Source organism: Sarcophilus harrisii, chromosome 4, assembly GCF_902635505.1.
Source record: "Sarcophilus harrisii chromosome 4, mSarHar1.11, whole genome shotgun sequence".
NCBI lineage: Eukaryota > Metazoa > Chordata > Mammalia > Dasyuromorphia > Dasyuridae > Sarcophilus > Sarcophilus harrisii.
This window is the reverse complement of record NC_045429.1, coordinates 328,885,537-328,913,318: the sequence shown is the minus strand read 5'-3', so window position 1 is coordinate 328,913,318 and position 27,782 is coordinate 328,885,537. Positions and strand designations below refer to the sequence as shown.

Genomic DNA, 27,782 nt, shown 5'->3' with positions numbered 1-27,782 from the left:
AAAGTATACAGAAAACTTTGTCAAATTTATAAAAAGTAATTCTCAACTGATAAATGGTGAAAGGATACTATTACAAACTGATAATTTTTCAATGAAATCAAAGCCAGATATAATATGAAAAAATGCTCCAAATTATTATTAAAGAAATACAAATTAAAACAATTATTAGATAATAGAAAAGGAAGGGGAAAATGACATGTTGAGGAGGATGTAGAAAAATTGTGACATTAATATCTGTTGGTGGAACTGTGAACTCCAACCATTTTGGAGAGCTGAAAATATGCTCAAAAAGTTATAAAACTGTATATATGTTTTGCAATATCACTATTAAATCTGTTTCTCAAGGTGATCAAGGAAAAGGGAAAAGAACTTATATGTTCCAAAATATTTATAGCAGCTTTCTTCATGGTGACAAAGAACTAAAACTTGGAGGATGCCCATCAATTGAGTAATGGTTAAACAAATTATGGTATTTGGTTATCATGGAATACTACTGTGTTATAAGAAATAATGAGTAGGATGACTTTAGAAAAACATGGAAATATTTACATGAAATAACAAAGATTGAAATGAACAGAACCAAGAGAATACTGTATACAATAAGGTCTCATATAATATTCAAACAATATTGTTTGAAGAATAACTGTGAATGACTAAGTATACTGAGTATTATACTCAACTACAAAGGACTTCTGAAGACAGATGCAATTCACCTCCAGAGAAATAAATGATAAACAGAAGTGTTCGTAGAATTATTTTATACACACACACATACACACACACACACACAACATTTGTGTTTGGAACATAAAATATAACAGTAAATTTTTAAAAATTAAGTTATCTTTCCTTGCCATTTTTTCTAAATCACATATCACATATATAGTATCTTTTTTTTTTAGATTTTTAATTTTTTAATATTTCTGACTGTCTCATGCAATCATTGATTTATGTTTGGACGGTTTCTAGCTTTTAGGGAGTCTGTTCCTTAGGTAAGGTTTACTACTTTTTCCTCTGAGGTATTTAATCTCTTTCAAATCAGTGTTTTTATTTCTTTTTTAATTTTTAAATTTCTTCTAGATATTCATGTGGTAATTATATAATATCCCTTGCTTCCCCCTTCTCATTTTCTCCTTGCAGTTGTTATGGAGTTAATCTTTCCTTCTAGACTGGATTTCATTATTATAGTGAGCAACATCATCCTCACAATCCCTCAAACTTACAACCTAGGAGTTAACCTTGCTTGATACTTCACTATCTCTCATCCCCATATCCAATCCTGCCTAGTCCTGCTGATTTCAGCTTTGCAATATCTCTCAAATATTTCCTCTTCTCTCCTCTGATACTGTCACCACTGTGGTATGGATCCTCATCACCTCATTCATGGACTATTGCAATAGTCTACTGTTGGGTCTTTCTCCCTCATGTCTCTCCCCACTCCGATCCATCCTCCATTCAGCCACCAAAGTGATTTTCCTAAAGTGCAGGTGTAACTGTGTTACATACCCCTACTTGATAAATTCCAGTAGTTCCCAATCACCTCAAATATAAATAATAACTCAAGTACAAACTCCTCTGCTTAACATTCGAAGCCCTTTATAATCTAGCTCCCTTGTACCTTTCCTGTCTTCTTATACCTTCCTCATCGCCATATTCTCTTTGATCCAGGGATATTGGCTTCCTGGCTGTTCCATGAAGAGCACATTCCCATCTCTCAGCTCCAGGTATTTTCTCTGACTGTTCTCCATGCCTCTCCCTTCTCAACTCTGCTTATGACTTTCCTTGCTTTCTTTAAGTGCCAATTAAAATGTCATCTTTTATAGAAAATCTTTCTCAACTCCTCTTAATTCTAGTGCCTTTCTTTTATTGTCCCTTACTTACATAGCTTATTTGTATATATTTGCATGTTGTCTCTCCTATTAGATTATGAGTGTGAGATCCCTGAAGGGAGGGACTGTTTTTTACCACTTTCTAAAAGTTGGGGCAACTCATCAATTCATTAGCTTTAGAGCTACAACAATTTCGGTATTGATTGGCATTTTCTTTACCTTTCTTATCTCTTCTGTTTTAGTTCCCAAACTAAGGCTTTGTGCCAGTGTTAGACTTGTGTTAAACTTTCTTAGCTGTCTGTTGTACTTCTGTCTTCTTATTCTTGTAATTCTTCTAGTTCTTATAATTCTCTTCCTCCTAATTCTTCTCCTTCTAGTCTTCCTTCTCCTCCTTCTTTTCCCTCTTTTTCTTCTTGTTCTTGTAATTCTCCTTGTTCTTCTTCTCTTCCTACCCCTTTTCTGTTCCTTCTTTTCTTCTCTTTTCCTCCTCCTCCTCCTCCTACTCCTCCTCCTTCTCTCACCTGGTTTTTGTACTGACCTCCATCCCCTGGAATTGGATACAGCAGATCTTTAAAATTCAGAAGATTGTATCTTCTGTGACTTTCTATGACAACTCAGAATAGAGTTCTAAATACCTTGGTGACCTTAGGCTATCAAACTTCCTTACCATCGTGTCCTGGGTGTTGCTGTTCCTCACTATGGCTTTCCAGCTACCTTGGGGATTTCTCAGGGAAGTCTTTTGCTCTTGCTACTTTCAGATAAAGAGCCCCATAAGCTGTATGTGTCTCTTGTCCATTTTTGGTTGTGCTGGGAAACTACTAGAGTTTTTTGTCTGTACCAGCTCCTCCTTTGCTGAAGGACTCCTTGGCTATCACCTCTGAGTTTCTGGAGGACTTTTTATGCATTTCTGAAGTAGAAAAAAGACACAGTAGTTTATCATTGAATTTCTTGATCATTATTTAGTCTGGTGCAAATTTCAAGTGTGGGAGCTCCGCAGTCAGCCTTCTGCGAAATAGCTGTCTTGTCTAGAAATCCAACCATGATGTTTCCATAGTTGAGCCAGATTTATTTCTTGTGCAGTAATCAACTCTTTTCTATGCAAATTAGGTTTAATTTTCATTAGAAGTATTGAGACCATCCTTGAAACACATTGGGTCTGATTTGACTCAAGAGTCTCAGGCTGTTGACCCCACTAAACAGCCACTTCCCAGCCAGAGGTAGCTTCTAGAATCCTTTCCTCAGCTGAATCAATTCAAAATATTCTTAATGCCAATATTTGTTGAATAATATCCTTCTCTAACTGTGGCTAATTAGATCTCATTTTGTTTGTTTGTTTTTTGAGAAGCAATTGGGATTAAGTGACTTGCCCTGGGTCATTCAGCTAGTAAGTGTTAAGGGCCTGTACTCAATCCACTGCACCACGTAGCTTCCCCTAGCTCTCTTTTTGTTAACTATTAAATGACCTACAGGGATCATTATAACTACCAGAGGACTGGTCTGAATCAAGCCCAACCCAGAACAATTAGAATAGTTCTGCAAGATTGGAAGATTGGAAGAAGTAAAAGAACAAAAGAAAAAATTAGGAAAAATCTGAACAAAATCATGATAATTTATATCATGATTGACAACTACAGTATAAAAATAAATATCTTTGTAAGAATTATGATCAACACAATGACCATTTATGACTAGATTTGCCAATGATGAAACATGCTACCCACTATAGAGAAGTGAAGGATTTAGAGTGTGAAAAGAGACATATTTTTGTATTAAATTATTGAGGGTATTTCTTTTGCTTGACCATGCATATTTATTAAGGAGCAGATAAGTGGAATGGAGTTGGAGTCAGGAAGACTCATCTTCCTAAGTGCAAATCTGTCCTGGCTGTGTGACTTTGGGTATGTCACTTAATCCTGTTTGCCTCAGTTTCTTCACCTGTAAAAAAGTGATGGAGAAAGAAATAGCAAAGAACTATAGCATCTTTGCCAAGAAAATCCCTAATGGGGTTATGAAAAGTCAGGCACAATGTATACAACTGAAGAACAAAAAAATATTTGTCCCAATAAATGTCTTTCTTTTTTTTTTTTGTCTTTCAGTGGGAAGAAAAGAAAATAGATTTTAAATGGAGGTTGGGGTGCTATAGATGAGAGATATTGTATGTACATTCTGATGAGTCATTGTCACTGGTTTTACTTAACTGTTTTACTTTGTTATAAAAACCTCTAAGTGGGAATAAAGTGTAAGGAATATGTAATGTGTATGTGTACGAGATATAAAAACAAAACATGACAATGAAACTGATATTGACCAGAAAAAAAAATGAAATGAGGATGGGCCATAGAGAGGAAGATAAGCCTGGATTAACTTTCATATTTTTGGTAGTGCCTTTGGAGATAACAGTTGCTTATCATTTCCAATTCCTGGGAAATTAATGATAAACTGTGTGTGGTCATTCCACAAAGAGAGACCAATTTGGCTATGTTCTAGGTCCTTCAGAATTGCACCTGCATTAAATTGTCTTTTAAGTCCATCAGGTGTGTTGTTCTAGATCTAGATCTTTTCTAGAGATTTTGTCACAACTCAGTCCCATTTTACATCTTTCTAGACTCCTCTACATCTTCATCCTCCATCACTTTAGCTCTGGAGCTCATACTTCATGAGGATGCTCTGGCCCTGCAGCCCCTCCTTCCCTTGGATTGGAAGGTAGAGAGAGCCTCCCTTAACGTCTATTGAAGCAGGGTATCAGGACATCTCTCCATTTCCCACCAAGCTACACTCATCATGTCTCCCACCAATGTTCCTTCTCCCTGCTTTTCAAGTTTCTTTTTATTAGATTATATGGTCTTTGAGGACAGGAAATATTTTATTTTGAGAACTTTCAAGTATTTCTTTTTTAATTTTTATTTTTTATTAAAGCTTTTTATTTTCAAACCATATACATAAATAATTTTAACATTCACCCTTGCAAAATCTCATGTTCCAAAAAATTTTCCCTCCCTTCCCCCATCTTCTCCCCCAAACTGCAAATAACACAATATATATTTAACATGTGCAATTCTTCTTTTTTTATCCTTTTGGTTTTTTTAAATTAAAGCCTTTTATTTTCAAAACATATGGATGGATAATTTTTTTAACATTGACCCCTGCATAGCCTTGTTCCAAATTTTCCCCTCCTTCCCCCCAATCCAATATATGTTATACATGCTAAAATATATGTTAAATCCAATATATGTAAACATATTTATACAATTCTCTTGCTGCATACGAAAAATCAAATCAAAAAGGAAAGAAAATGAGTAAGAAAACAAAATCCAAGCAAACAACAACAAAAAAAGTGAGAATGCTATGTTGTGGTCCACACTCAGTTCCCACAGTCCTCTCTGAGTGTAGATGGCTCTCCTCGTCCGTCACAAGATCATTGGAACTGGCCTCAATCATTTGGATGTTGAAAAGAACCACGTCTATCAGCACCGATCATTGTATATTCTTGTTGCCATGCACAATGATCTCCTGGTTCTGTTCACTTCACTTAGCATCAGTTCATATAAGTCTCTCCAGGCCTCTCTGAAATCATTTTGCTGATCATTTCTTACAGAACAATAATATTGACAGAAACTAATTTTTGCCTTTCTTTTATCCCCAGCACTCAGCATAGTGCCCTTGCTGGGACCTGTGTTTTGATACTACTAAAGGCCAATTGTTACCCAATTGCCTCTTGGAAGTTTCACTGAAAGGCAGCCTCTTCCAACTTTTGTTTGTCATTTAGTTAATTCGGTCCGATAGGACTTTGAAAACCCTTTGGAGGTTTTCTTGGCAAAGATACTGTACTAGTTTACCATTTCCTTCTCCAGATGAAGAAACTGAGGCAAAAAGGGTTCATTGATTTGCCAGGGTCACACAGCTGGTAAGTGTCTGAGCCTGAATTTGAACTTTGGTCTTCCTGATCCCAGATGAAGCACTATTCACTCAATCCTTACCTGCTGATTTGTATTTGTATATGAATGAAGAAATGACTTTGGTTTTGAATTATATATTTTTTAAAATGACAGAACAGCTGAACCAACATCCTCAGTCCTATATTTGTAAACAACCATTCTGTTGAGTACTAACATGAAGACTCCAACTATGAGAGCATGCAAAACAATCAGTCAGTTTACAAGTATTTATTAAGTGTACATATACTATGTGCCAGGCACTATGATAATACTGGAGATGCAAAGAAAGGAAAAAGATTTAGTGGAACGGTCAACATGCAAAAAATCTTGGTCCAGATAAGCTTTATGTATGATAAATTTGGAATAATGAACAGAGGGAAAGCCCTAGAATTAGCAGGAATCAGGAAAGGCTTCCTGTAAAAGGTGGGATTTTAGATAGGTCTTGAGGGAAATCAGGGAATTCAGCAGGTGGAGATGAAGAGGGAAAGCATTTCAAGCCAAAGAAAATACCCTGAGCTAGGAGATGTATCTTATTCAAAGAGCAGCAAGACTAGTGTTACTGAACTGAAGGATGTGTGTGAATGTGAGTGAGTGAGTGTGTGTCTACGTGTGCTGTCTAAAAACTGCTGAAGGAACTGTTTGGGTTTTATTTTTTACTTTAGCATTTGAAAGATCCATCAGAATTTTGCCCCATGGATTCTGTTGTATGTTTTTAGTGCTAGCCATTGGAGGAAACACATGGAAGGAAAATACTTAATTTTTCTGAGGAGCCCAGAGATAATTTGGAATTTGGGGATGTGGACAAATGTACTAATTGCATCCCAGTCAGTTTCCTGAGGACAGGCAAGGGTCCTATATCAGTATAAAATATTTCTACTCTCATCCCAAACTGAATTGTAAATCAATCTCTCTCTCTCTCTCTCTCTCTCTCTCGCTCTCGCTCTCGCTCTCGCTCTCGCTCTCGCTCTCGCTCTCTCCTTCTTTCTCTCTGTCCAAAATCTTTTGGAGTTACCTGATCCCTCCATTGTGGTAAATCCTGACTTCATCCATTCAGTAGAACAGCTAGAGGTAATGGCATTCTGGCTTACCTGGGATCCAGTGTAGGTGGGCAGAGTCTTGGCTACATCCAGAGTACTTCTGCCAAGCACAGGAGGGCAAAGTCTTTTTATAAAATATTTTATTTTTTCCTCAATAACATGGAAAAGCAATTTTAAACATTTTTTAAAGTTTTGAGTTCCAAATTCTATTCCTCTTTCCTTTCCTCTCCCTGAAACAATAAGTAATCTGATATAAGTTATTCATATCCAAACATGCAAATATATATTCCTATATTAGTCTTTTTATGGGGGGGGAGGGGAAACTTGAACCAAAAGCAAAAAGCAAAGAAAGAAAAAAGAAAAGAAAAAAGGAAGATAGGAAAGAAAGGACAAAAAATAGTGTATTGTGGTTTGCATTCAGATGAAAGCATTTTTCATTTTGAGTTCTATGGGATTGACTTGAATCATGCTGAGAAGAGCTACATTATTAACAGTTGTTCATCATACAATATTGCTGTTAGTATGTACACTGTCCTCCTAGATTTACTTACCTCACACTGCATCAATTCATGTAAATCTTTGCAGGTTTTTTTTTTTTTAATGAAACCATCTTGCTTGTCATTTTTTATAGCACAATACTGCTCCGGTCTTCAAAAACACTAAAAAACAACAGGCAGAGATATATAAGCCCCAGGGGTAATAGCAAGGGAGAAGAGAGTGAGAAGTTGGGAGAGAGTGAGTAGTGATGTGGAAATCAGTGGCAGGAAGCTGAGGTAACAGTTCCCAGTGACAGCCCAAGGGCATAAGAGAGAGTACTAGCACATGTATTGACAAAGGACAGGCCCAGTGTAGTCCATTGCTTCTTGTGATATACGACTGATGGGTCCCTCTATGTTGTTTCCAGTACAATGTGAAGGTATAGCTGTACAATTCCTTGCTGGGGAAGGCTGGGAGAAACAAAAGAGGGCATTGTGGGGAAGAGGCTTGTTTTCTGATCACAATCTAAACAGTCCCCACAGATGAAGGGAGGGAACTCGCAGAAGCTTCTCATTAACAGATTTTTGTATTCTCTTCCTCTGCATACATGCTCCCTCCCCAATCCCATGAGGTTCCCGGAAAGGGGAAAACCCTGGCTGGTGAGTCAGAGAAACTAAGTGGGTGGCAGTATAGGGCAATTCTCCCCACTGCTTGATAAGCATCAGTGACCAAGAAGCAAGTCATCTTTAACTGTAACTCCAATGTCCCTAGTGCTGCTCTTGCTAGTGGTCGCCTTTATTTTTACATTGAGACCCACTGTGAACTGCAAAGGTTTTGTATCCCTTACCACAGGGGATATTTAACCTTAAAAGTTGATCTTTCCTGAGATTTTTCCAGTCTCTCCTTCAGGTTGTGGTTATATTGGTTGTTTGGGGTTTTGTTTTGTTTTGTTTTAATTTTGTGAGGGAGTCAGGGTAAAGTTATTTGCCCAGAGTAATACAACTGGTAAGTTTTACAAGTTTTAGGTGTCTGAAGCAGCATTTGAATTCAGGTTCTCCTCATTTGAGGGTCAGTACTCTATCATTCAATCATCTAGTTGCCCCAGAGTTTTTTGTTTTGAGTTTTGCCATGTATATGATGTATATGTCTTTTCTTTTCCTCTTTTTGCTTTCTTGACTATATTTTAAATTCCTGAATATCAGGGATTTGTGTTGACCAATAATACTCCTAATATCATTTAATTGATAGAAGACCTGAAGGATTCTGTCATCAAGCAATAGATGAGCCTAGTTTTTTTCCCCCATAACAGTAGTGAGATCATCCTTAAGACTTGTGGGTACTAAAAGCTTAACTATTGATACCATGTCTTTGTTGTCTGAAGGAGCAGAACATGGTACAAAACAGCCAGAGGAAGCTCCTGGAATCCTCTTGGATGCCTGGCTGGTGGATCATAAAGAGGAACTCAGACAAGGGAACTTCTCTTAGTTGAATCAACCTGAGGTATCTTTCCTTGTTGAATGCCCTTCTCCTACAATGACAGATTAAGTTTTCTTTTGTTAATTGGTGAATGAACTACAAATGTGTTGTTTTGATATTGAATCTAGCCCACCAGTAGGTCTGCTTCTCTTCTTGCCCTTCTCTCTCTCACAACTTTACCAACTTGGAATGCCAAAATTTTGTATATGTGTAGAGAAGTAGGAAAGCAGACCAAAAACTCATTCTTTCCAGTATCTGCTGTTGCCAAAAGAGATAAAGTGAGAGGAAATGGATTTATATTTTGGTAAGAGAGAATTAGGTTAGATATGTCAGGTACTATTGGAACTAGAATGGAAGGTCAGAAGAAATGAGTATATTTAATCTTTAAGAATATGATGATAGGGGCAGCTACACGGTACAGTGCAGAGTACCAGCCCCGAAATCAGGAGGACCTGAGTTCAAATCTGATCTCAAACACTTAAAACTTCCTAGCTATGTGACCCTGGGCAAGTCACTTAATCCCAATTGCTTCAGCAATATATATATATATATATATATATTAGACTCCAGTTGTAAGTCTAAAAGCAGAGGTAATCCTTAGGGTGACTTAAGAATTAAGAAAGGTATAGAGAAGTGCATGCTACAGTTTGGAGGCCAGACAGGACCTTGGATTTGAAACCTGTTGTTGATAGAGAGTAAAAATTTAGAACAAAAATTTTTTTCTGGCCATAGTCAGAAAATCTTGTGATTTAGAACTAAAAGAGACAGGATTAGGGGCAGTGCACAAATTGGAGTAGAAAATGGAGATGGAACAGAGAAACCCTTCATTTCTCCTTCAATCTGGGGAAGCTCCTTGGAGTACAGAAATTCCAGGCAATCAGTTAGCTAGGGAAAAAAAAGAACAAGGTGGGGAGGAGGATGCAGTATCTGAGCCAGCTGAGAAAGCAGAAAGTCGATGGAAACAAGGGCTGTGTGGAAGTAGTTTAGAAAGAAGGTTATGGGGCATGGAAGGAGTGGGGAGGAGGGGGAAGGAAATCAGGTTTTTGCTTTCGTTTCCTCACTTCACCAGAGGTGAAGGAGACTATGATCAGCTGGCTAGGCCCCATGTGACAGGAAGGGCCCCAGTGGCTCTGTGCCCGGTCAATGGCCTCATTCAGAGCCGGCAGATGGCACGGGAAGGCACCCTCTGACATCGGAAGGGTTAATGGCGTTGCCCATCTGGACTGTTGGCCCTGCCTTCCGTGGAGGATCCTGGGGGTGTGGGTGGGGGGTGTCAGAGAAGCTGCGATCTAGTCTGGTACCCTCTGCAGCTGTCTCAGCCCATCACTAGCTCAAGAACGACCACGATTTCCTGCCCCATGTTTCTCGGCTTCCTCCTGCCGACTGCAGGGACCTGGATCCAGTGCCTCCCTTCACCCAGAGACCGACAAACAGGTCCAGGCTCTGCATTTCTTTAGGACACACAGGTGGGGAGTCAGATGGACGAGATGCGCAAAAGGGTGTCGGGTCTTTTGGTCACGGTTCAGAGAGGGAGAGATGCCCACGGCCAGGTGGTGGAGATTAGAAACCCTATCAATAACAATTCGGAGACTGGAGAGCAGGGATCGTCCCGGGGTTAGGGTATGGGCTGTGGCCATTAGGCTCCTCCCCTCGTCTGCACCCCCTCCCCCCTTGCCCCGGCCCCCGTGAATTGGCGACGTAGCTCTCCAGTCCTTTCAAGGGCCCACTCGATGCTCGGTCCTGGTCCTTCCCTCTTCCCTAACACCCAACCCCTGCACCCCTCCTCGGATTGGACCCTAGCCTGTTGGAGGGCGGGACCTGGGGCCCTTACGTCATCGAGGGAGGAGGGAGGGGGAGCAAGGAGAGGGAGGGTGGGGGTGGGGAGGGGGAGAAGAGGGCGCAGGCAGGCTCAGCACCACGGAGAGCTCCCTCCCCGGCCCTTGTTTTGCTGGGGAGCTTCAACCACTTGGGGAGGGAGGGAGTGGGGGCCGGGGGCTTTGAGTGTGGAATCAGGGGGATGGCCAGGGAGGAGAGGGGGGGCTGGGGCCGGCTGAAAGCCCAACCCTGAGCCGGCAGGGCTGCCAGGGAGCGGGGTAAAGGTAGGGGCGGAGGGCCCAGGGAGCAAAGGGGTGGCGGGCAGCGGCGGCAACACCACATCTGGATGGAATCCAGTTGCGTCCAGTCCACCATGGCTCTAGGACTGTCCTCTAAGAAAGCGTCTTCCCGCAACGTGGCCGTGGAACGGAGGAATCTTATCACCGTTTGCAGGTGAGGAAAGGCGGGGGTGGGGAGGGGTGGGTGGCGGTTAGGGCCTGTGGGGAGAAAATTAGACCTCGAAGGGACAAGACAAACGAAAAGAGCTGGGGCGGAGAGAAGTGGCGATGGTGGAAAGCCGGGCCATTCTATTCTGGGATTTATTCTGATACAGGCTGAAGTCGTAGGATCAGGGCCATTGTGGGCATAAAGCATTCGGCAGAAAACAAGGTACTTAAAATGAATACCAGGCTTGCTTAACTGGTCACCCAAAGTGAGGCAAGAAATCGAAGAGGCCTGTCCTCCACCCTTTTAGATCTTTCCAGGGCCGTACCCAGCTTGGGGACAAAGGGAAATTCCTCATTTGGCACTGAAGCTTTCTGTAAAGGCCAGGAAGTGCCATTATAGCTGGACTGGGGTGAGAACTGGAGGGGGAGGGATGAAGGGCAGGCACCTGGGGGAGGGTGGGTATGAGGAGCAGGTACATACTGAGAGTGTCAGCCTGATGGATGGTGCCTATCACACCCTCAGCACAGTCCTTCTCCTCCTACATGACTTCCTTTCACTTCAAGAACAGAGAAAGAGGGAGACACTTTTCCCTGCTGGCCTAGACATTTTAAGGAGATTCATCACTGGTGGGAGCATGGATTTGCAAAGTGCCTTCACTAATACCTCAAAATATGAGGATGTGCCCCTTTCATCCCTTGGGTACACATTCTACAGTCAGAGTCAACTACTTCGAATGACAGTGGAAACTGGGCATTCAAATCTTTCAAGTCCTTAAGGATGTCAAAGGGCACCAGTAAGAACTGCCCTCCTGTGAGACCTAAGTCTAGGGTGGAAGGAAGGTTACAGTATGCCCATTCTCAGGTCATGAGGCTCTCTTTCAATCTATTTCATGGTGGGAGGAAGGACAAACAAGGTGGCAATTTTGAAAAAAGTATTTCTTCCAAAGGTGCTATGGTTCTGAATGTCAGAAGCCTGAGTCGGGGGTAGAAGATGAGGAGGGAGAGAATGGAGAGTTGAATGGGGCTAGTTACATGGGAAGAGATCCAGAGACTTGAAGGCATAGAGGAAGTGCAGCTAAGGATCTGCAAAGATGTTACTTCCTCTCAGAGCTTCCCCTCCTGCCCTAGTGTCCAAGGAATGCCCCCTGACCAATCCCAGTACTTCAGTGACTCAACTACTTCTGACTCCATGCTCAAAATAAACCTTGCCAAGAGCACCAACTTCACACTTTGAGATCCAGAAGTGGCTTAGAGATGAGCGACCTTTCTCATCCTCACATTCTACCCCAGTTTTCTTCCTTGGGTCTCTTCTTAGCTGTTTCCCCATTCCACTTATGCCTGCAAGAAGACTCAAGGTACCATTCTGGGAAAAGAAGCATAAGTGAGAAGAGATGTGGCTGCTCTAAGGAAAATCTATCGCCATGTTCAGGAATCAAGTCTGTTATTTACCACATACACTATGGACATATTCTTTCTAAACACAAGCTTTGGGTCTAGTACCTCCCTCATTAGAACTCATGGCTTACTGGGTTTTAGTTTCTAATGACACTGTCCAGGGGCCTTGGAATTTATGTAGATTCACTCATAAGCTCCAAAATACAAGCCCCAACCCAAATACTTTCTGCTTCTAGCATCTGCTTTGTCCCTATATTTCATAGTCTCTTCATATACTTTCTATGTCCCTTTCTCATTCCTTTCCTCTGTCATTTGTCTCTCCACATTTAACTTTCTTTTCCCCCTTCCCTACATCTCAAAACCTGTCTTCATGATTCCCCATTCTCTTCATCTTTGTGAATAAAGTGGACTTTCTCCTTGCTAAGACCAAAACCTGTATTCTTGCTTTTGATGCCCTGTTATGTCCCAAAGGTAGCTCAATACCTCAGTCATCCTCCTATCTCTCATCTTCAATTTCTGTATCCACTAGATACTTCTTTCCCACCTACAGACATATCCACTTCTCCCTCTCCTCAAAACCCTTTACTTGACCATCATCTCTTCAAATTAATGTCTTTTCCATTTCAGAGCCAAACTCCTAGGATTTGCCTACATTCCTGTTTCCATGTCTTCACCTTTTCCTTGCTCCCTTCTTTCCTTCTCTCTGTCTTCTGATTCCACTATTTTCCCAAAAGTTGCCATTGATCTACCACTTCTAAATGACCTTAGGCTATTAAATCCCATACTTGACCTCTCTGGAATTTTTAATACTGCCCACCACTCCCTTCTCCTGACTGCTCTTTTCTCTTTGGGTTTTCATGATGCTGTTCACTCATAGTTCTACTTGTTTGATCATATTTTTTTTCCCTCAGTTTCCTTGGCTGGATCATCCTATACCTTTAAAACACTAAACATGGCCATCCCTCAAGGCTATGTTTGGTTCTCTTCTCTCCCTAAACTCTCTCAGTGATCTCATCAGCTCCCAAGGGTTCAATTACTATCGCTGCAAATGACTCAGAAATCTAGGTATCCAGATCTAATCTCCCTCTTGAACCACTCCCTCATTGCCTCCTGGACTTCTTCACCTGGATGTCCCATAGGCATCTCAAATTCAACAGATAGAAAACAACTCAATTTCTATTCCTCTTCCTCAAACCTATCTTTCCTTCAAACTTCCCTGTTTCTATTGAGGGCACCGCTATCCTTTCTAGTCATCCATTTTATTCTCCCCTTTCCATTATGGTCCCTACCCACCTATATCCAATCAGTTGCCAAGATTTGTAATTTTTACTTTGACAGTGTTTTTCACATCAATCTCCTTTTCTCTCTGAACACAATCAAACCCTCTGCCCAGTTCAGGTGGGCTCCCATCACCTCTCACTTGGACTATTATAATGGACTCCACGTTGATCTGCTTTCTAAACCCCTCTGTTATACTTCTGCCAAATTGATATTCCTAAAACATAGGTCTCTGACCAACTCATTCACTCAAAAATCTTCACTGGCTCCTGACTGCCTCTAAAATAAAATGTAAAATCTCAGCTTAACATTTGAAATTATCCACAATCTGGCTCCCACCTCTCTTTCCTGTCTCATTTCATATTATACATTCTGTTCTAGTAAAACTAGCCTGCCAACTGTTCTTCTTGCATGAAATTCCAGTTCTCACCTCTCTACCTTTGCATGGGCTGAACTCTATTTCTGGAAATTCCTCCCTTCTCATTTTTTCCTCTTAGATTATGTAATTTTCTTCAAATCACAACTCAAGTGCAACTTCCTGATCCATTTGGTTGCTAGTACTCTTTGCCCAAACCCTCTTGCCCCAAATTATTGCATTTTTATGTTGTTGTTGAGTTGGTTTCAACTGTGGCCAACTCTTTGTGACCTCATTTGGGGTTTTCTTGGCAAAGATATTGGAATAGCTTGTCATTTCCTTCTCTAGCTCATTTTACAGATGATGAAACTAGGGCAAACAGAATTAAGTGATATGCTGGATTTGACTTCCTGACCCTAGGCTCAACATTTAGTTGCCTTCTTTCATCTGTTTATATGTTGTGTCTCTCCTCTCCTCTTAAAGAACATAATCTCCTTGAGAACAAGAACTTTTTCCCATTTTTGTTTTTGTATTCTTAGCACTTAGCATCATGCCTTGCACCTTTCATAGAATAAGAAATAAGAAATTACTTTTGAGTTGGAGGTGGACAAAAATTACAAGAGGTGGGGATTGGGTGGGGTCCTATTAGAATTGAAATTTCTAATAGTCAGAGATAATAAGGATGAAGATTTGGGGAAATGGGGTGGGGAGACTAATAAACACTCAGTATATGGGTTTGAAAACCAATATGATTCTTGAAACTTCAATATTGTCGTGGAGTTAATTTATACTCTTAACAGCTCTTAGCAGAGTTTCATTTTCCCCAAGACCTCAGGTGCTCTACTATCTCAGAAGCTACCATTTTATTTAAGACTATTAAAGAGAATCTATTATGGTATCTTTTATAGGTAGAAGCCATTCTGTTTAAACCTTGGACCTGGTGGTTCACCTGGGAATTTATGTGCTCGTGAGAAATGTATTACTAGGGCTGCCATATTGATCCTAACCTTAATTGTATACTCAATCACATTTATTCAGTTTCAACTAAGACCTTTTCACTTCAACCAGAACTCCTTTCTTTTTCATTCAAGAAATCCAGTCCCATAAAAAGTAAGAGAATAGCCAGAAAGGAAGGGGACATGAAGATCTAAATATATAACTCTAGCCCCAAAACCAATTCCAACCATGTAAAATTAACTCCCAAGAGAGGGAACACCTTTCAAATGGACTTCCAAAAAAAAAAAAAAAATCAACCCTAATCAATTTTCAGAGAAAAAACAGGGCATAGAAAACCTGACCGTGTGATCTTGTGACCGTATGATCTTTACCTGGAAGCTCCTTATTCTGATGAAACCACAAACCCAGTCCTTCTATATCCCTAATAAAGCATCAGTCAGTCAGAAAACCCCCAGTTCTAACACTATCTGCTTTCCCCAAGAGGATTACTTGCAGAACTTGGGACACTGCAGTGTAGTGGAAGGCATGTTATGTATAGAGTCAGAGAACTTGCTTTCAAATCCACCTTTGGACAGTTACCACCTAAAGCCAGAAAAACTCCTGAGTGAGCTCGGAACCAGATTAAAATGTAATCCGGAAATGTTTAATAAATACAAAATGCAACATAGTTAATGCTAAATCGGTCAATTAATCTCCTTAGACTTTGGTTTTCTAATCCACAAAAGAAAGGTTGGACTTTGTGACCTCGCAGGTCCTTCTAGTTCTAAATTTAATCAGAATTGACTTTGAATCCTGGCTCTGTTCCTTATTAGCTGGGCAAACTTAGAAAACTCATGTGACTGTTCAGATCCTCGATTTTCTTTTCCTAAAATCAGGATTTACACTAAAGAATTTCTAAGTTCTGACATTCGATGATTCCCTGAAAGTCCTGATCCAATCCCAATGATAATGTTCACTCAATTGTGCTCTGTCTAGATCTTAACCATAAAAACAACCCAAACCCTAAGTCAGCTTCACCCTCAATGCCACCCTTACTTGCATTTGTGCCAGTTGTGATTGCAACTTCAATCTTAATCAACTGAAATGCAACTTTTACCCAATTCAATGGTTTATCTCAACCTCAAATTGTAATCTTACCCCAGCTAACCCTACTCTATGTAAGCAATGATACTCTTATGCAACAATGTTATCAGCCATGTGACTCTTGTGGGCTCCGTAAAATTAGGCACAATATAATTATGATACAGAAATCGGGCATTGGGGAACTACAGATTCACTCAATTTAATTCGTTACAATTCAATTCAACTAATTCTCTACGAAGTGGGAACTCAAGTGCTGTGGACACAAAAGGAATATTTTAGCACCTACCCTAAGTCTTTACACAAGTTATACACAATGTCTGGCGGGCATTTAGAGTCCCCCATCTTCCTTTAAAACACAACGGCCGGAGTCACTTTAGACAAGAAGACTTTCCTGATCCACTTATTTACCCACTTTCCCCTTCTTAAAATTTATTTTGGTTGTCATTCAGTAAAGCAACTATTAAGTACCTATTGTTTGACAGTCACTTTACTAGATAATGCAAAGAGAAAAATAAAAGTTCCTTGCCTCAAGAAACCGAAGTAAAATTAGGGGAGATTTGAAAGGAGGCTTGCCCTTAAATCCAGGAAGCCCCTGATTCAAGACCTCCCTTGGGGGACTATACCAATAGAGTCAAATCACTTAACCTCTCAATTCTCTAGGCCAGTTGTATCAAGAATCTCTGCAGGTGTACCTTGACTCAGAAAATCACAAATTAGCATTATCTATGTTGCATTTTATATTTATTTTGTTAAACATTTCCCGATTATATTTTAATCTGGTTCCAGTCTCACTCAGGAGGTTGACAGGTCGACTCTGTTACTAAGACAACAAATTTCAGAAAAGGCATTCCTATACATCAATAAAGGGTTTTCCCTTACCGGTGAGTTCACTCTATCAAGGAAAGCACATATCTAGTTCCTATCCCTGTGTACATATGTAAGCGTATAGATATAGATAATTGAAGAGGAGTAGGCATTAGTGTCTGGGAGAAGGGGATGTTTGAGTTGGACTTTGAAGGAATCTAGGGGTTCCAAGAGGCAGAAGTGTGACTGCTTTATGTTTTACTTTTCCGCCCATATTATATATTGCATTGTCACAAAGAAAGTCAGAGAAGGAATTACTTAATTTTTGTTTTTGCATTCCCAACAACTAGCACAGTACTAGACATACATTAAGTACTTAATTTGAACTGAATTGACTGGGGAAGAGAGGTGTTATGGATACCTACATACATACCATGTGGTAAATGGAAAATCACAGCAATGAGAAATAATGAGGTGGGATGGGAAGGGGAAGGGGTCTAGGAATCAGAAAAGCTTCTTGAAGAGGGGAGCCATGAGTTGGATCTTCAAGGAGTTGCTCAGGAAGAGACGAGGCGTTCTGGGTATGAGATGGATAGGCAAGGCACTGAGACAAGACAGGGAAGACTAGAATGAAGGCCATATTTGGCTGGCTAGAAAGTTGAGTGTGTGAAGGGGAAGATGGTAAGATAAAGATCATGGAATCATAGATTCAGATTGAGAAGATTTAATCAGATTGAGAAGATAAATCCAATGGAATCCCAGAGAGATTAAGCTGTTTGCCAGGTCCCTAAATTAGGACGTATCCTCTGTAGGACGTGAACATAGGTCTCACTCCAAGTCCAGGGCCTTATCCACTATTCCACCTTCTGCTTAAGGCAGGAAAGTTAGATTGGGGAAGGATTGTAGAGGGCCTCGAGTGCTAGGATAATGTAACATGTACTTTATTTGATGGGTGGGAGGCTCCACTGGAAAAGCCACCTAGTGCTCAAAGGCTCCCAGCTGACGTACTAGCCTGACCCCAGTAACTCATGCTTTGGGCCCGGCCCACCGGGACCATCCCTGCAAGCACCAACTGCATTGTCCGTACCCTTCACCCAGCCCCAACCTTGACCCAAGGGAGGATGGAGGGATGGTCCAAGCCTATGTTCCCCCTTCCCAGAGGAACCAAGTGCCCGTTCTCCCAACTCTCACTCCAACCGGTCCTCAGCACAGCCCACCTCCCTTCTTTTCTCGCCACACCCCCCTCCCCCATCCAAACTGGCACCATTGGGGTGCGGGGCAGCTGGTGTGTGGGTGGCTGGAGCAGCTCCCAGAAAGAAAAGCAAGTGGATGGGGGGGGGAGGGAAGGAAAAAGAGGAGTCTCTGAGGAAAGGAGGGGGGCTGTGCAACTGAGCTCCCTGCCCTCTGCCCTTGGAATGGAACATTGAGAGGGAAGACCATGTCTGGTCTCAATGCCCCTGCTTGCCAGCTTCCACCTGCCACCCTGCCCTCCTGTCAGCTGGATACCCCGTCTTGGAGTCCTCTTGTCATTCCCCTCATCCCATACACCCAATTACGGGTCTCCATTGCAGGACTTACTGCTCCAAGCTTGGTCTGGCTTCCCACCTTACGCTGTCACCCTGTCTGTCTAGGTTCTCCGTAAAAACTCTGCTGGAGAAATACACAGCGGAACCTATCGACGATTCCTCGGAGGAGTTTGTTAACTTTGCAGCCATTTTAGAACAGATCCTCAGTCACCGTTTCAAAGGTGTGCACCTCTTCCCTTCCCCCCCCCCCCAGCTTCCCCTTCTCCAGGTCCCAAGTCACAAGCCTCCTGCCACCTTTAGCCCTGGACACAACAGCCTTGGGGGCTCCTCATAACTCTCTGAGCCTACGTTCCCCCACCTCACTCCCTGCCCCAGCCCACCCAATCCTGGGCAGATGGAGGGGAGTGTGGGCTACGCGCTCCAATGGGCAAGTAGGTTTTATTCATGCTGCCTAGCTCTGCCGGCACAGTCCAGAGCATCAAGCTGCTTAGTAACAGCCACGTGTGCATGTCCGCTCCTGTCTCCAAAGGGATATGGGACAATTTGCAGGTGTCTGTTTCATGCCCGTGTGCGGTGCCCGTTTGTGCCAGCCTCACTGGGCCTTCCCCAGGGCCCCAGCCCAGCCCCGGCTCCCTTTGCCCCCAGGCCCTGTCAGCTGGTTCAGCTCCGATGGGCAGCGGGGCTTCTGGGACTACATCCGGCTGGCCTGCAGCAAGGTGCCCAACAACTGTGTGAGCAGCATTGAGAACATGGAGAACATCAGTACTGCCAGGGCCAAGGTGAGCCGGGAGGAGCCAGGGAGTCCATCAGGCCCTAGGGCAGGGGACGGAGGCCGCTGTGGAAAGGGAAAGACCTTCCCTTTGTGCCAGGTGTGGAGGCGGCCATGGCTGAGGGGCAATGTCGGGGCCCACGCGGCAGTCAGAGAAGTGATTGAATTATTAGCCCTTTGCCCGGGTCCGAGGCCCCCACGCTCCCGGATTTCCCCTAGCCCTCCCTCCCACAGGCCTCAGACCCCCCCCCCCCAGTCCCCATGGAGAGCCACCCAGAGATGGGGAATGCATGTCCCATGGGGGGCAGTGCGTGACGAGCTGTGGGTTGCAGGGCCGAGCTTGGATCCGGGTGGCACTGATGGAGAAACGGATGTCAGAGTATATCTCCACAGCCCTTCGGGATACCAGGACCACCAGGTCAGAGCTTCGCTGAGCCCTCCCACCTCTGGGGACTATACACCCCAGCATGCACTGCTCCACTCTGCACTCCTGTCCTCCCTAGCACTTGCTCTTCTCCAGGGAGAGCATTTATTCCCCAGCTGCTTTGACACCCTGGGAGGACAAGTCTTGGATTGCACTGATTTTTCTAAGGCTTCTTGGGCCTAGGCTGCTCCAGGGCAGAAAGGGGGAGTGGCTGAGGACCGGGAAGGAAGCTGACCTGTGCACTCCTGCACACCAAAGGGATCTCACCTGACCTGTTATGTCAGCCCCTCCATCCATTCAACCCTCTCAGGAGCCTCTGAACACCAGCTGTCCCCCCCCCCCCCCTTATGGGACCTCCCAGGCTGCAGGGGGTGGGAAGGGGAGACCCATTCTCTGTTGTCCAGCAGTGAGGACTGTACTTGTTTTCAGAGCAGCCGGACAGGAAAGGCGTCCTTCAGCAGGGGAATGGGTTCTGGGGAGGGGGAGAAGGAAGTGGTGGGAAGGAGCTGCCCAAGGCCCGTTTCATCGGCCGCCCACTGCAGCAGGGTGGCGAGAAAAGTCCTTTGCAAACCTCAAGAGCTATAATCAGTCTGGGGTGGAAGAATCTTGAGGGGACCAATAGGGTGGGAAGAGCCCCTGGGAAGGGCTGGGGACATCATAGTGGCTCCCCACTCCAGAAGGTTCTATGATGCTGGGGCCATCATGCTTCGAGAGGAGTCGGCAGTGCTCACCGGGATGCTGATTGGGCTCAGCGCCATCGATTTCAGGTGGGTCTGGATTCCCTCTTTCCTGGCAACCCCCTTCCTCCTTGTCCACCCCCCTCCTGTAGTCAGTCCCCCCACCCACCCTGGGCTTTCTCTGTCTCAGCTTTTGTCTGAAGGGAGAGGTGATGGATGGGAAGACTCCGGTTGTGATTGATTACACCCCCTACTTGAAGTTCACCCAGAGGTGAGATTCCTCCCTGCCACCCACCAGGGATCCTGCCCATCCAGCCTCGGGCTTGGGGCCGCCTGCCCTTCCTCAGGGGGCGGTTGCCAGGAACGCCCCTGCTCTGGGGAAAGGGCTGGGGTGGGGGTGCAGAGGTGGGGGGGACACAACTTAGGCCTGTGCTCCCAGCTACGATTACTTGACCGATGAAGAGGAGAGACACAGCGTGGAGAGCAGCACCAGTGAGGATAACTCCCCTGAGCACCCCTACATGCCCCTGGTGACAGACGAGGACAGCTGGTACAGCAAGTGGCACAAAATGGAGCAGAAGTTTCGAATTGTTTACGCCCAGAAGGTGCCCACCCATCGGGATGGGGCTGGGCAAAGGGCTAGCCCGGGGGTGCCCCCTTCGGGCCCAAACTGAGTAGGTCTCCCCGGTCTCTTTTCTCCAGGGCTACCTGGAGGAGCTAGTCCGGCTGAGAGAATCGCAGCTCAAGGACCTGGAAGCAGAAAATAAACGGCTGCAGCTGCAGCTGGAGGAGGCAACTGTGCAGAACCAGCTGGAGAAGCGGGAGCTGGAAGGGGTCATCCTGGAGCTGCAGGAGCAACTGTGAGTGTTCTCTCACCCCCCGTGTTCTGGGAGAGCCTAGCCTTCCAGCTCCTCCACTAACCCTTTCTGCCTCTAACTTGGCTCCAGACCATCATTCCTTAACCCACTGAAGACTTCTACCCACCAGTCCCCAAGCATCCTCAACTGCCGTCTCCTGTGCATCTCAGGCTTCCGATGACATGATTAGACTTGAGAACTCCCCCCCCCCCCCCCCCCCATCACCACTCTTCATCCCTGTCCTTCCCAAATCTCTTCACACTAACCTTAAGTATCACAGTCCTTTCCCCTCAAACCTGTTTCTTTCAAGCCTCAACCCCTTCCTAGTTTATCTAGTAGTAAACTTGGTCCCCTCAATCTGCTTACTTCTAACCTAACTGCCACCCCAAGTCTGGCTTCCTTTCTCTCCCAGGACAGGCCTGATCCCTTGTGAAAACGCTCCCCTCGTCCAAGTCTCCAAGGAGCTCACTTCACCACAGTGGCCATCACTGGGGACACTCAATGGGAATGAGGCAGGGAACGACCCCAAGATCTACCGGAGGTAACAGTTAATAGAGCCGGGCTTTCTCTCGACCTCTGGGCTTCTGGGGAATAGTTCCTTCTTAGAGCACAGGCAAGAGCATTTTAGAGAGTTGAGCAGCTGGGGGTGGGGACCGCAGCAGGCGGCTGCTCCCGGCTGCCCCTCAGTAGGGTAGAGGAGGAGGTTCCTGGGTGTGAATCCTATCCACCTATCTGCCACCCGACAGACACAGCTTTATGAGCACTGAGCAGCTGTCTGCCGAGGCCAGCCTGAGCTCTGATTCCCAACGGCTAGGAGAGGGCAAACGGGACCGGGAACCCTGGGGTCCCATTGGTGAGTCCCCTCTAAATCCCCCACCCCTAATGAGCACCTGCCCCCCTTCTTCCCTTAAAGGCACTGAGTCTGCCACTTCATCTGCCTTTCTCCCCAGGGAAGGACCCAACACCCTCCATGCTGGGCCTCTGTGGCTCCCTGGCTTCCATTCCCAGCTGCAAGTCCCTGGCAAGCTTCAAATCCAACGAGTGCCTCGTGAGTGACAGTCCAGAGGGCAGCCCAGCCTTGAGCCCGAGCTGAGCCCAGCACTGCCCCACCGGACTGGACACGCGGCCCTCCCCTCAGTTCTTGTGGATGAGGTTACCTTTCCCAACCTCCACCCATCATCACTCCTCCCTTCCCACTCGAAGAACCACTGCTGATCTGGCAGTCTGGGAGGAGGGGCCACTGTGGGACTGGATGGAAAGCTCCCTGGGCTGGGGAAGGCCCTGGGATATCACTGGAAAGAAGGGGAGGGAGGAGGGGAAAGGCCCCAGATGACCACTCTGCTCCCTCATCCTTACATCAGGTTCTTGGGGAGGGGGAGAAGGCAAGGCTTGGACAGTTTCCTGGCAGTCTTCTTCCCCCTCTGAAACCTGGGGAGTGAGTTGGGTTAACAGCAGCCACTCCTTACCACTGTCTCTTGTCTGTCTCTGTGGAAACCCCTCGGGCCATCCACCCGCTTCCCCAGTCCCCTTGGCGGGTCAGTGGAGGGTAAGAGGCAAAAATAAAAGTTGAAGAAATGATGTGACTGCTCTGTGGGCCCGAGATGTGCACACCAGGCTGTGTATGGAGGCTGGGTCTGCCCAAGCCAAGCCACACATCATGCAACCCGGAGAGAAAAAGACCCTCTCCTAAGGAGAGCCTTTTGGGACCCAAGAACCTCCCTGCCCACTTGTAAGGGATCCTGCCCCTCATGAACCCCAAGCACCAAGAGTCAAAGCCAAGAGTACAGCAAAGCATCATCTTTGGATCTAAAGGATTCAACAAGGAGATTAAGACAACGCAGGACCAGGGGCTGGGATGGAAATTCAGAGGGAAAAACAAAGGGACAACAGATTCTGTTTTTGAGGAAGAAGGGGTGAACCAAGAGCTGGGGGCATTTGGTCTGTAGGAAAGTGGGGAGAAAACACAGAGGAAGAGAGGAATTTTGTTCCCTGCATGGTGCCCTAGTATTGCCAGGTAGGAGGGAAGATGAGTGGGCATCTCACTCACCCTCAGCCATACAGAGCAAAGGATGACACTCTGCCCCATAGCCCCCATAATAAGGAAAGTTTGTATTAGTCCCCTCTTCCTGCTGAGGGCCATAGCTGGTCTCCTCAGGAGACCCTGGATGTTGGTATCTTCCATCTATCTCTGTCAGTCTCCCCTCAGGGTCCCCGAGGGCGTTTTTCCAGGTTCAGTCTCTGGAAAAAATTTTTGCTAAATTCATAGGTGCTGATCATGATGGCACAAGAGGGGGCTGCTTTAATGATCCGTGGGAGGAAGCCTTGGGGAAAAAGCAGAGTAAGTCTGGTGTTAAATCACAGAGAGAGCTCCAAGAACCCCTCCCTTAGCACAGACCTACATCCCCTTCCTCTCCCTGAAGATTCCCCCACTTCCAAGGTGCCTGCCTTAGCCCCCAATGCCCACCTGCAAAGAGTCCTCGGGCCCCAGACTCAGCTTGGATCCGTCGAAGCAGCAGCCAGGTAGAAGGGGAACGTGGGGATGTCACTGCAAAGGGAATGGAGGGAAGAGCTCAGCAGGAAATCCCAAGGCACGGATGACAAACACCAGTGTCTGAGGGCCTGGTTACCAGCACAACTTCTTTCCCCTGCCATGGGTCTATGCTGGGTCTCTCTGGGATGCCCAGGCCTTTCCCAGCACTGCCTAGCACATAAAAGGTATTACAGAGTTTTCTAACTGACCTCTCAAGGCTCCCATACTTCCCAGCTCCATCTGACGCTGAGTTTTCACCACATCAAAAGGCAGTGTGAGCACAGCAGCCACCTGGGATGGGAAGAAGAAAGGCATCACCCCTTCTACCCACCCCATGCATAAGTGCAGGCCCTGGACCAGCTCCCCTAAGTCCCTCCCTCCGTGGTCCATCTTTTCAGGCTTAGCCCCACTCCCCCAAAGGTCTGAGAAGCTGGAGATGAGGGAGGTGCTGCCACGCTGGGTGGGCCTCCCCCTCTCTCTGGGCCTGAGGTTTTTCACCATCTTTCCCATGTAAAACCTCCTCCCAGCTGTCCCCCACTCACAGTTCCTGAGAAAGCTCCAGCCACAAAGCTGATACTGACTGAAGTCTGGTCCTTGGCTGCCATCTTACAGAGCCACGTCTTCACTAACTCATAGTTAAACCAGTACAGGGCTAGAAGAGAGGGTGGGGATGGGGTTCAGCAAGGGTTTGAGAAGAAGACCAAGAGTTCCTTGGTGGCCAAAATGGGCTCACAACCAAGTCCTGACATCTCTCCCATCCATCCCACCAAGTCCCTCATGCCCAGGCTCCCCCCATTTTGTTTGTACCCCAATCCTGCCCTAGCCTTTAGTCCTAATACTTCTGTTACCCCCAACCTCACCCCCTAGAACCCCACACACCTGAAAAAGGAACATCCCTCAATGCAGTGGCACCCCAGCCAAGCCATAGAGAGCGCCAGCCGCCCTGGGACACAGCTGCCCTGACGCAGGCCCCCAGCTCACGGTAGGACAGATGCTGAGCCTGAAGCTTTGTTCTCACCAGCTCCAAGGGGCTGATCACAGTCACGGTGCCCACTGCAGAAAGGTGGGAAAAGTGTCAGGGCACTGAGGGTCAGAGGAAGAGGCAGGCAGCCGCTGGACAGAGGCCAGGGAAGCTGAGACTCTGAGGGACCAGGTACTTAAGAACCACTGGCTAAAGGCCTGGGAGGGGGATGAGAGGCTGGAGCTGAAAAAGTCAGTCTCACAGCTGAGAAACCGTGTGTATAAAGTGCTGCTGCTGCCTCCCTGCTCCCCTCACCGCTGTGGCCTGAGAGAGAACACTCACATCGGGCCAATGCTCCAGCTACCATGGGGGCGTAGAGGTCAGAAGTCATGGCTCGGCTGCATAAGAAAGCCTTGAGCTGGTCATAGGTGGTAAAGTAAATGGCGGTGGCAGGCACTGTCATCACTCTGTTGGAAAGTTATAGGAGAGCTGCTGAGGCAGAGGGACAGCAGCAAGGCCGGAACTCCCGCTCCCTTCCCCACCCCCTCCCACTCACCGCCTCCACAGTGGAGGCGGTGAGTGGGAGGTTTCAACTCTCCCCAGCACCCTCCCCCCCCCCCCCCCCCCCCCCTCCCCCCCCCCCCCCCCCCCCCCCCCCCCCCCCCCCAGAAGTCAGGAAGGAGCCAAGGCAAATCCCAGGAAAATCCTCACAGAGTTGCAGGGAGACCACTCCACAGGGTCCTGGCACCCTCGTGCCGAGTAATCTTCACAAAGGCGTCCTGGGCAGGGGAGAAGCAGAGGGAAAGGGGGTTATCAATGCTCTGGGCCCCTCAGACACACTGATAATGGAAAAGAGAAGTAAACAGGGATTGCTCCTGGGAACACAAACTTGCCAGGAGTCCCTGAGGTAGACCTCTAGGGCCCAAGAGACCACCCCAGACTCCAGAGATCTGTTGTGCGGAGACTCACCATGGTGCCTGTGAAGTAGGTGGGCTGGTGGTACCAGATGGCACATCGAGAACCATTCTGACACAAATAGAGCGGCTCAAGAATGCCATTGCAGTAAAGCATACACTTCCCTGGAGGCGGAGAGAGAGAGAAGAGGGGCAGCCATGGGAGTCATAAGGATGACTTCCTCCTTCCCATCAGGCCCAGGACACAGAGATTGGGGTAGGGAGATAAAGTCAGTAGTTGATGATGGAATGAGAATGGGGATGGGAATGGGAGACATTTTTCTTTTTTTCCCGGAACTAAGATTTCCTGAAGTGGGGTAGGGGAACTCCTGGTATGGAAATGCCTTCCACTGATACAGACTGGCAACCATGTAACTTGTAATTCCAAAATAGGTTCCAGGGAATGATTTTCCCAAACTCACAAAACCAATAATTGACAGAGGCAGAACTAAAGCCCAAGGCCCATGACGACGTTCACTGTGCTATGGTGTCTCTAAGCCCTCTTAGTGACTGAACCTCCAACCTTCACCAGCGTGAACCCTAGACCTAACTTGCTAGTTGGACAACCATTTATGAAGGAACCAAAATGGACTTACATTTAGTATAGGGGATGCTCCAGGATCCCTGAGACTGTGCCAGCCCTAGAATATAAAACCCACCACCTTTGGGCAACTTCTTCCAATGTTCACCAATCCCTAGGATTCCCATACCCAGGTGTTCCCTTCCACACCATCCCCATTCAGAATTAAGAGTTGGGGGGAAGGGCACTTGGAAGAAGAGTTCTCCTAGGCCCCAACCCCCCACCTCCCTCCCACCCAGTCCAAGTTGGCACTCACCACTGATGGGAGAAGGGCGCTGGGACTGTAGTCGGACCTTTACCACATCCAGTGGGGTCACTGAGGGAACAGAACAACTTTGAAGACATCTACAAGACCCCAAACCCACCACCCTGACCTCTGGCCTTCCCCAATGGTCCTTACTGAAAATGGAGGTAACAAGGGCCCCTGTGCCTGATGCCACCATCTGCTGCAGGGGGCTAATGCCCCCAGGTGCCTTCTCTGCCATTATACCGTCTCTTGCCTGTAAAACATCACTGAGAACGTTAGGCTATCACCAGGAGTCCATAGCTCTGGGAAATTGTTTGGACTCCAGTTAAAGCCGGTTGTTTCTTCCTCCTAGGCCCAGTCTCACCTACGACCCTGATACCATCCCGGGTCTGCCAGATGTTCCTTCCTTCTCCCCAAAACGCAAGCATTTATATTGCAGCAAAGGGGGTGGAAGATACAATGAAACAGGAATGAAACCAGGCTAAGTGTCTGCGATTTGCTCAGCAATCCTCTCCTGCCCCGCACCCTGTCAGCTTCTGGGGCGAAGTAAGAGAGGGGGAGAGGTCCAGAAAAAAGATCCTAAATCTATAACGGAGACTTCAGAGGTCACGGAGACCAACACCCTGGATTCTACAGAGTAGAGACGGAGGCTCAGATGTGCAATAACCTGTCCGAAGCCGCGGGGCGCCTGCAAGCAAGGGAACAAGCAGGCGCTCGCTGTGTCCCGGGCGCAGCGCTAAGCACTTCACGCGTACATCTGCTGCCCTCCTCACAAACCCCTAGCTCTGTCCCGTCTCACACAGAGGAGACTGAGGCAGAAAGCTCCCCCCCAAGCCTGGAGGCAGGCCCGCACTGCGCCACCTGGCTGCCTCGGCGCCAAGTGCAGGCGGGGCAGGGACGTAAACACCCCGGGGCTCCTCGCGATGCTCTCGGCGGAGCTCAGCCCGACCGCCGGGGCCCAGGCCCGGAGGGGCCTGACAGGGCAGCCCAGGGTTTCTGGCTTAGGGACGGAGAAATGGGGGCCGGGGAGGGGTCGCAGCAGGGGGAGGGGCGCGGGGCTTTTGGGGGGATATACCCAGCCAGAAGTGAGGGGAGGGGAGAGGCGAGAAAGCCCGCCCCCGCCCCCTCCTCAGCCCAAGCCCCGGCCACAGAGGCCCCCCCACCCCGACTCCCCCTCACCGCGCAGACGGGGAGCTCGAGTTCACAACGGCTAACCCCATAGTATAGAGGAGGAAACTGAGGCGCCGCAGGGCCCGGCTGGGGGCGGGGAGGGTCCGGCCCCAACCGGGTTGAAGGGAAGCCTCTGTCCGCGGCCCCTCCCCCGCGCCGGGCCTGGCCCCCCCCCCCCCCCGCCGGCCGCGGCTCGCCCCC

The 27,782-nt window shown here is 46.6% G+C and overlaps 2 protein-coding genes across 7 annotated transcripts in view; one reads left to right on the top strand and one right to left on the bottom strand.

The window, feature by feature from the left end:
- The first annotated feature begins 10,773 nt into the window (after positions 1–10,773).
- Positions 10,774–22,718, top strand: RUNDC3A (RUN domain containing 3A). Of its 2 annotated transcripts, XM_003768382.4 has the most exons (11): positions 10,775–11,022; positions 18,519–18,634; positions 19,059–19,192; positions 19,515–19,600; positions 20,284–20,373; positions 20,474–20,554; positions 20,723–20,888; positions 20,986–21,143; positions 21,553–21,681; positions 21,887–21,993; positions 22,091–22,718. In XM_003768382.4, the coding sequence occupies exons 1-11, from the start codon at positions 10,916–10,918 to the stop codon at positions 22,231–22,233; spliced, it is 1,317 nt and encodes a 438-aa protein (XP_003768430.1). In that variant the 5' UTR covers positions 10,775–10,915; the 3' UTR covers positions 22,234–22,718. The 2 variants fall into 2 exon arrangements, with proteins under 2 accessions (XP_012403861.1, XP_003768430.1); XM_012548407.3 differs by lacking the exon at positions 21,887–21,993 and having other exon boundaries at positions 10,774–11,022.
- A 204-nt stretch (positions 22,719–22,922) lies between these two features.
- SLC25A39 (solute carrier family 25 member 39) overlaps positions 22,923–27,782 on the bottom strand; it is a 41,133-nt gene continuing 36,273 nt past the window's right edge. For 3 of the 5 annotated variants that reach the window (XM_031966020.1, XM_031966017.1, XM_031966015.1), the window contains exons 2-12: positions 26,565–26,664; positions 26,421–26,480; positions 26,181–26,225; positions 25,601–25,710; positions 25,343–25,410; positions 24,974–25,098; positions 24,550–24,723; positions 24,213–24,322; positions 23,880–23,961; positions 23,605–23,685; positions 22,923–23,461 (exon numbers count right to left, since the gene is read on the bottom strand). In XM_031966020.1, the coding sequence (XP_031821880.1) occupies positions 23,343–23,461; positions 23,605–23,685; positions 23,880–23,961; positions 24,213–24,322; positions 24,550–24,723; positions 24,974–25,098; positions 25,343–25,410; positions 25,601–25,710; positions 26,181–26,225; positions 26,421–26,480; positions 26,565–26,649 (1,059 nt within the window). In that variant the 5' untranslated portion in view covers positions 26,650–26,664 and the 3' untranslated portion in view covers positions 22,923–23,342. Of the gene's footprint in view, positions 23,462–23,604; positions 23,686–23,879; positions 23,962–24,212; positions 24,323–24,549; positions 24,724–24,973; positions 25,099–25,342; positions 25,411–25,600; positions 25,711–26,180; positions 26,226–26,420; positions 26,481–26,564; positions 26,665–26,775; positions 27,258–27,590; positions 27,700–27,782 lie in introns of those variants that run through there. The other 2 variants (XM_031966019.1, XM_031966018.1) reach the window with 2 other exon arrangements.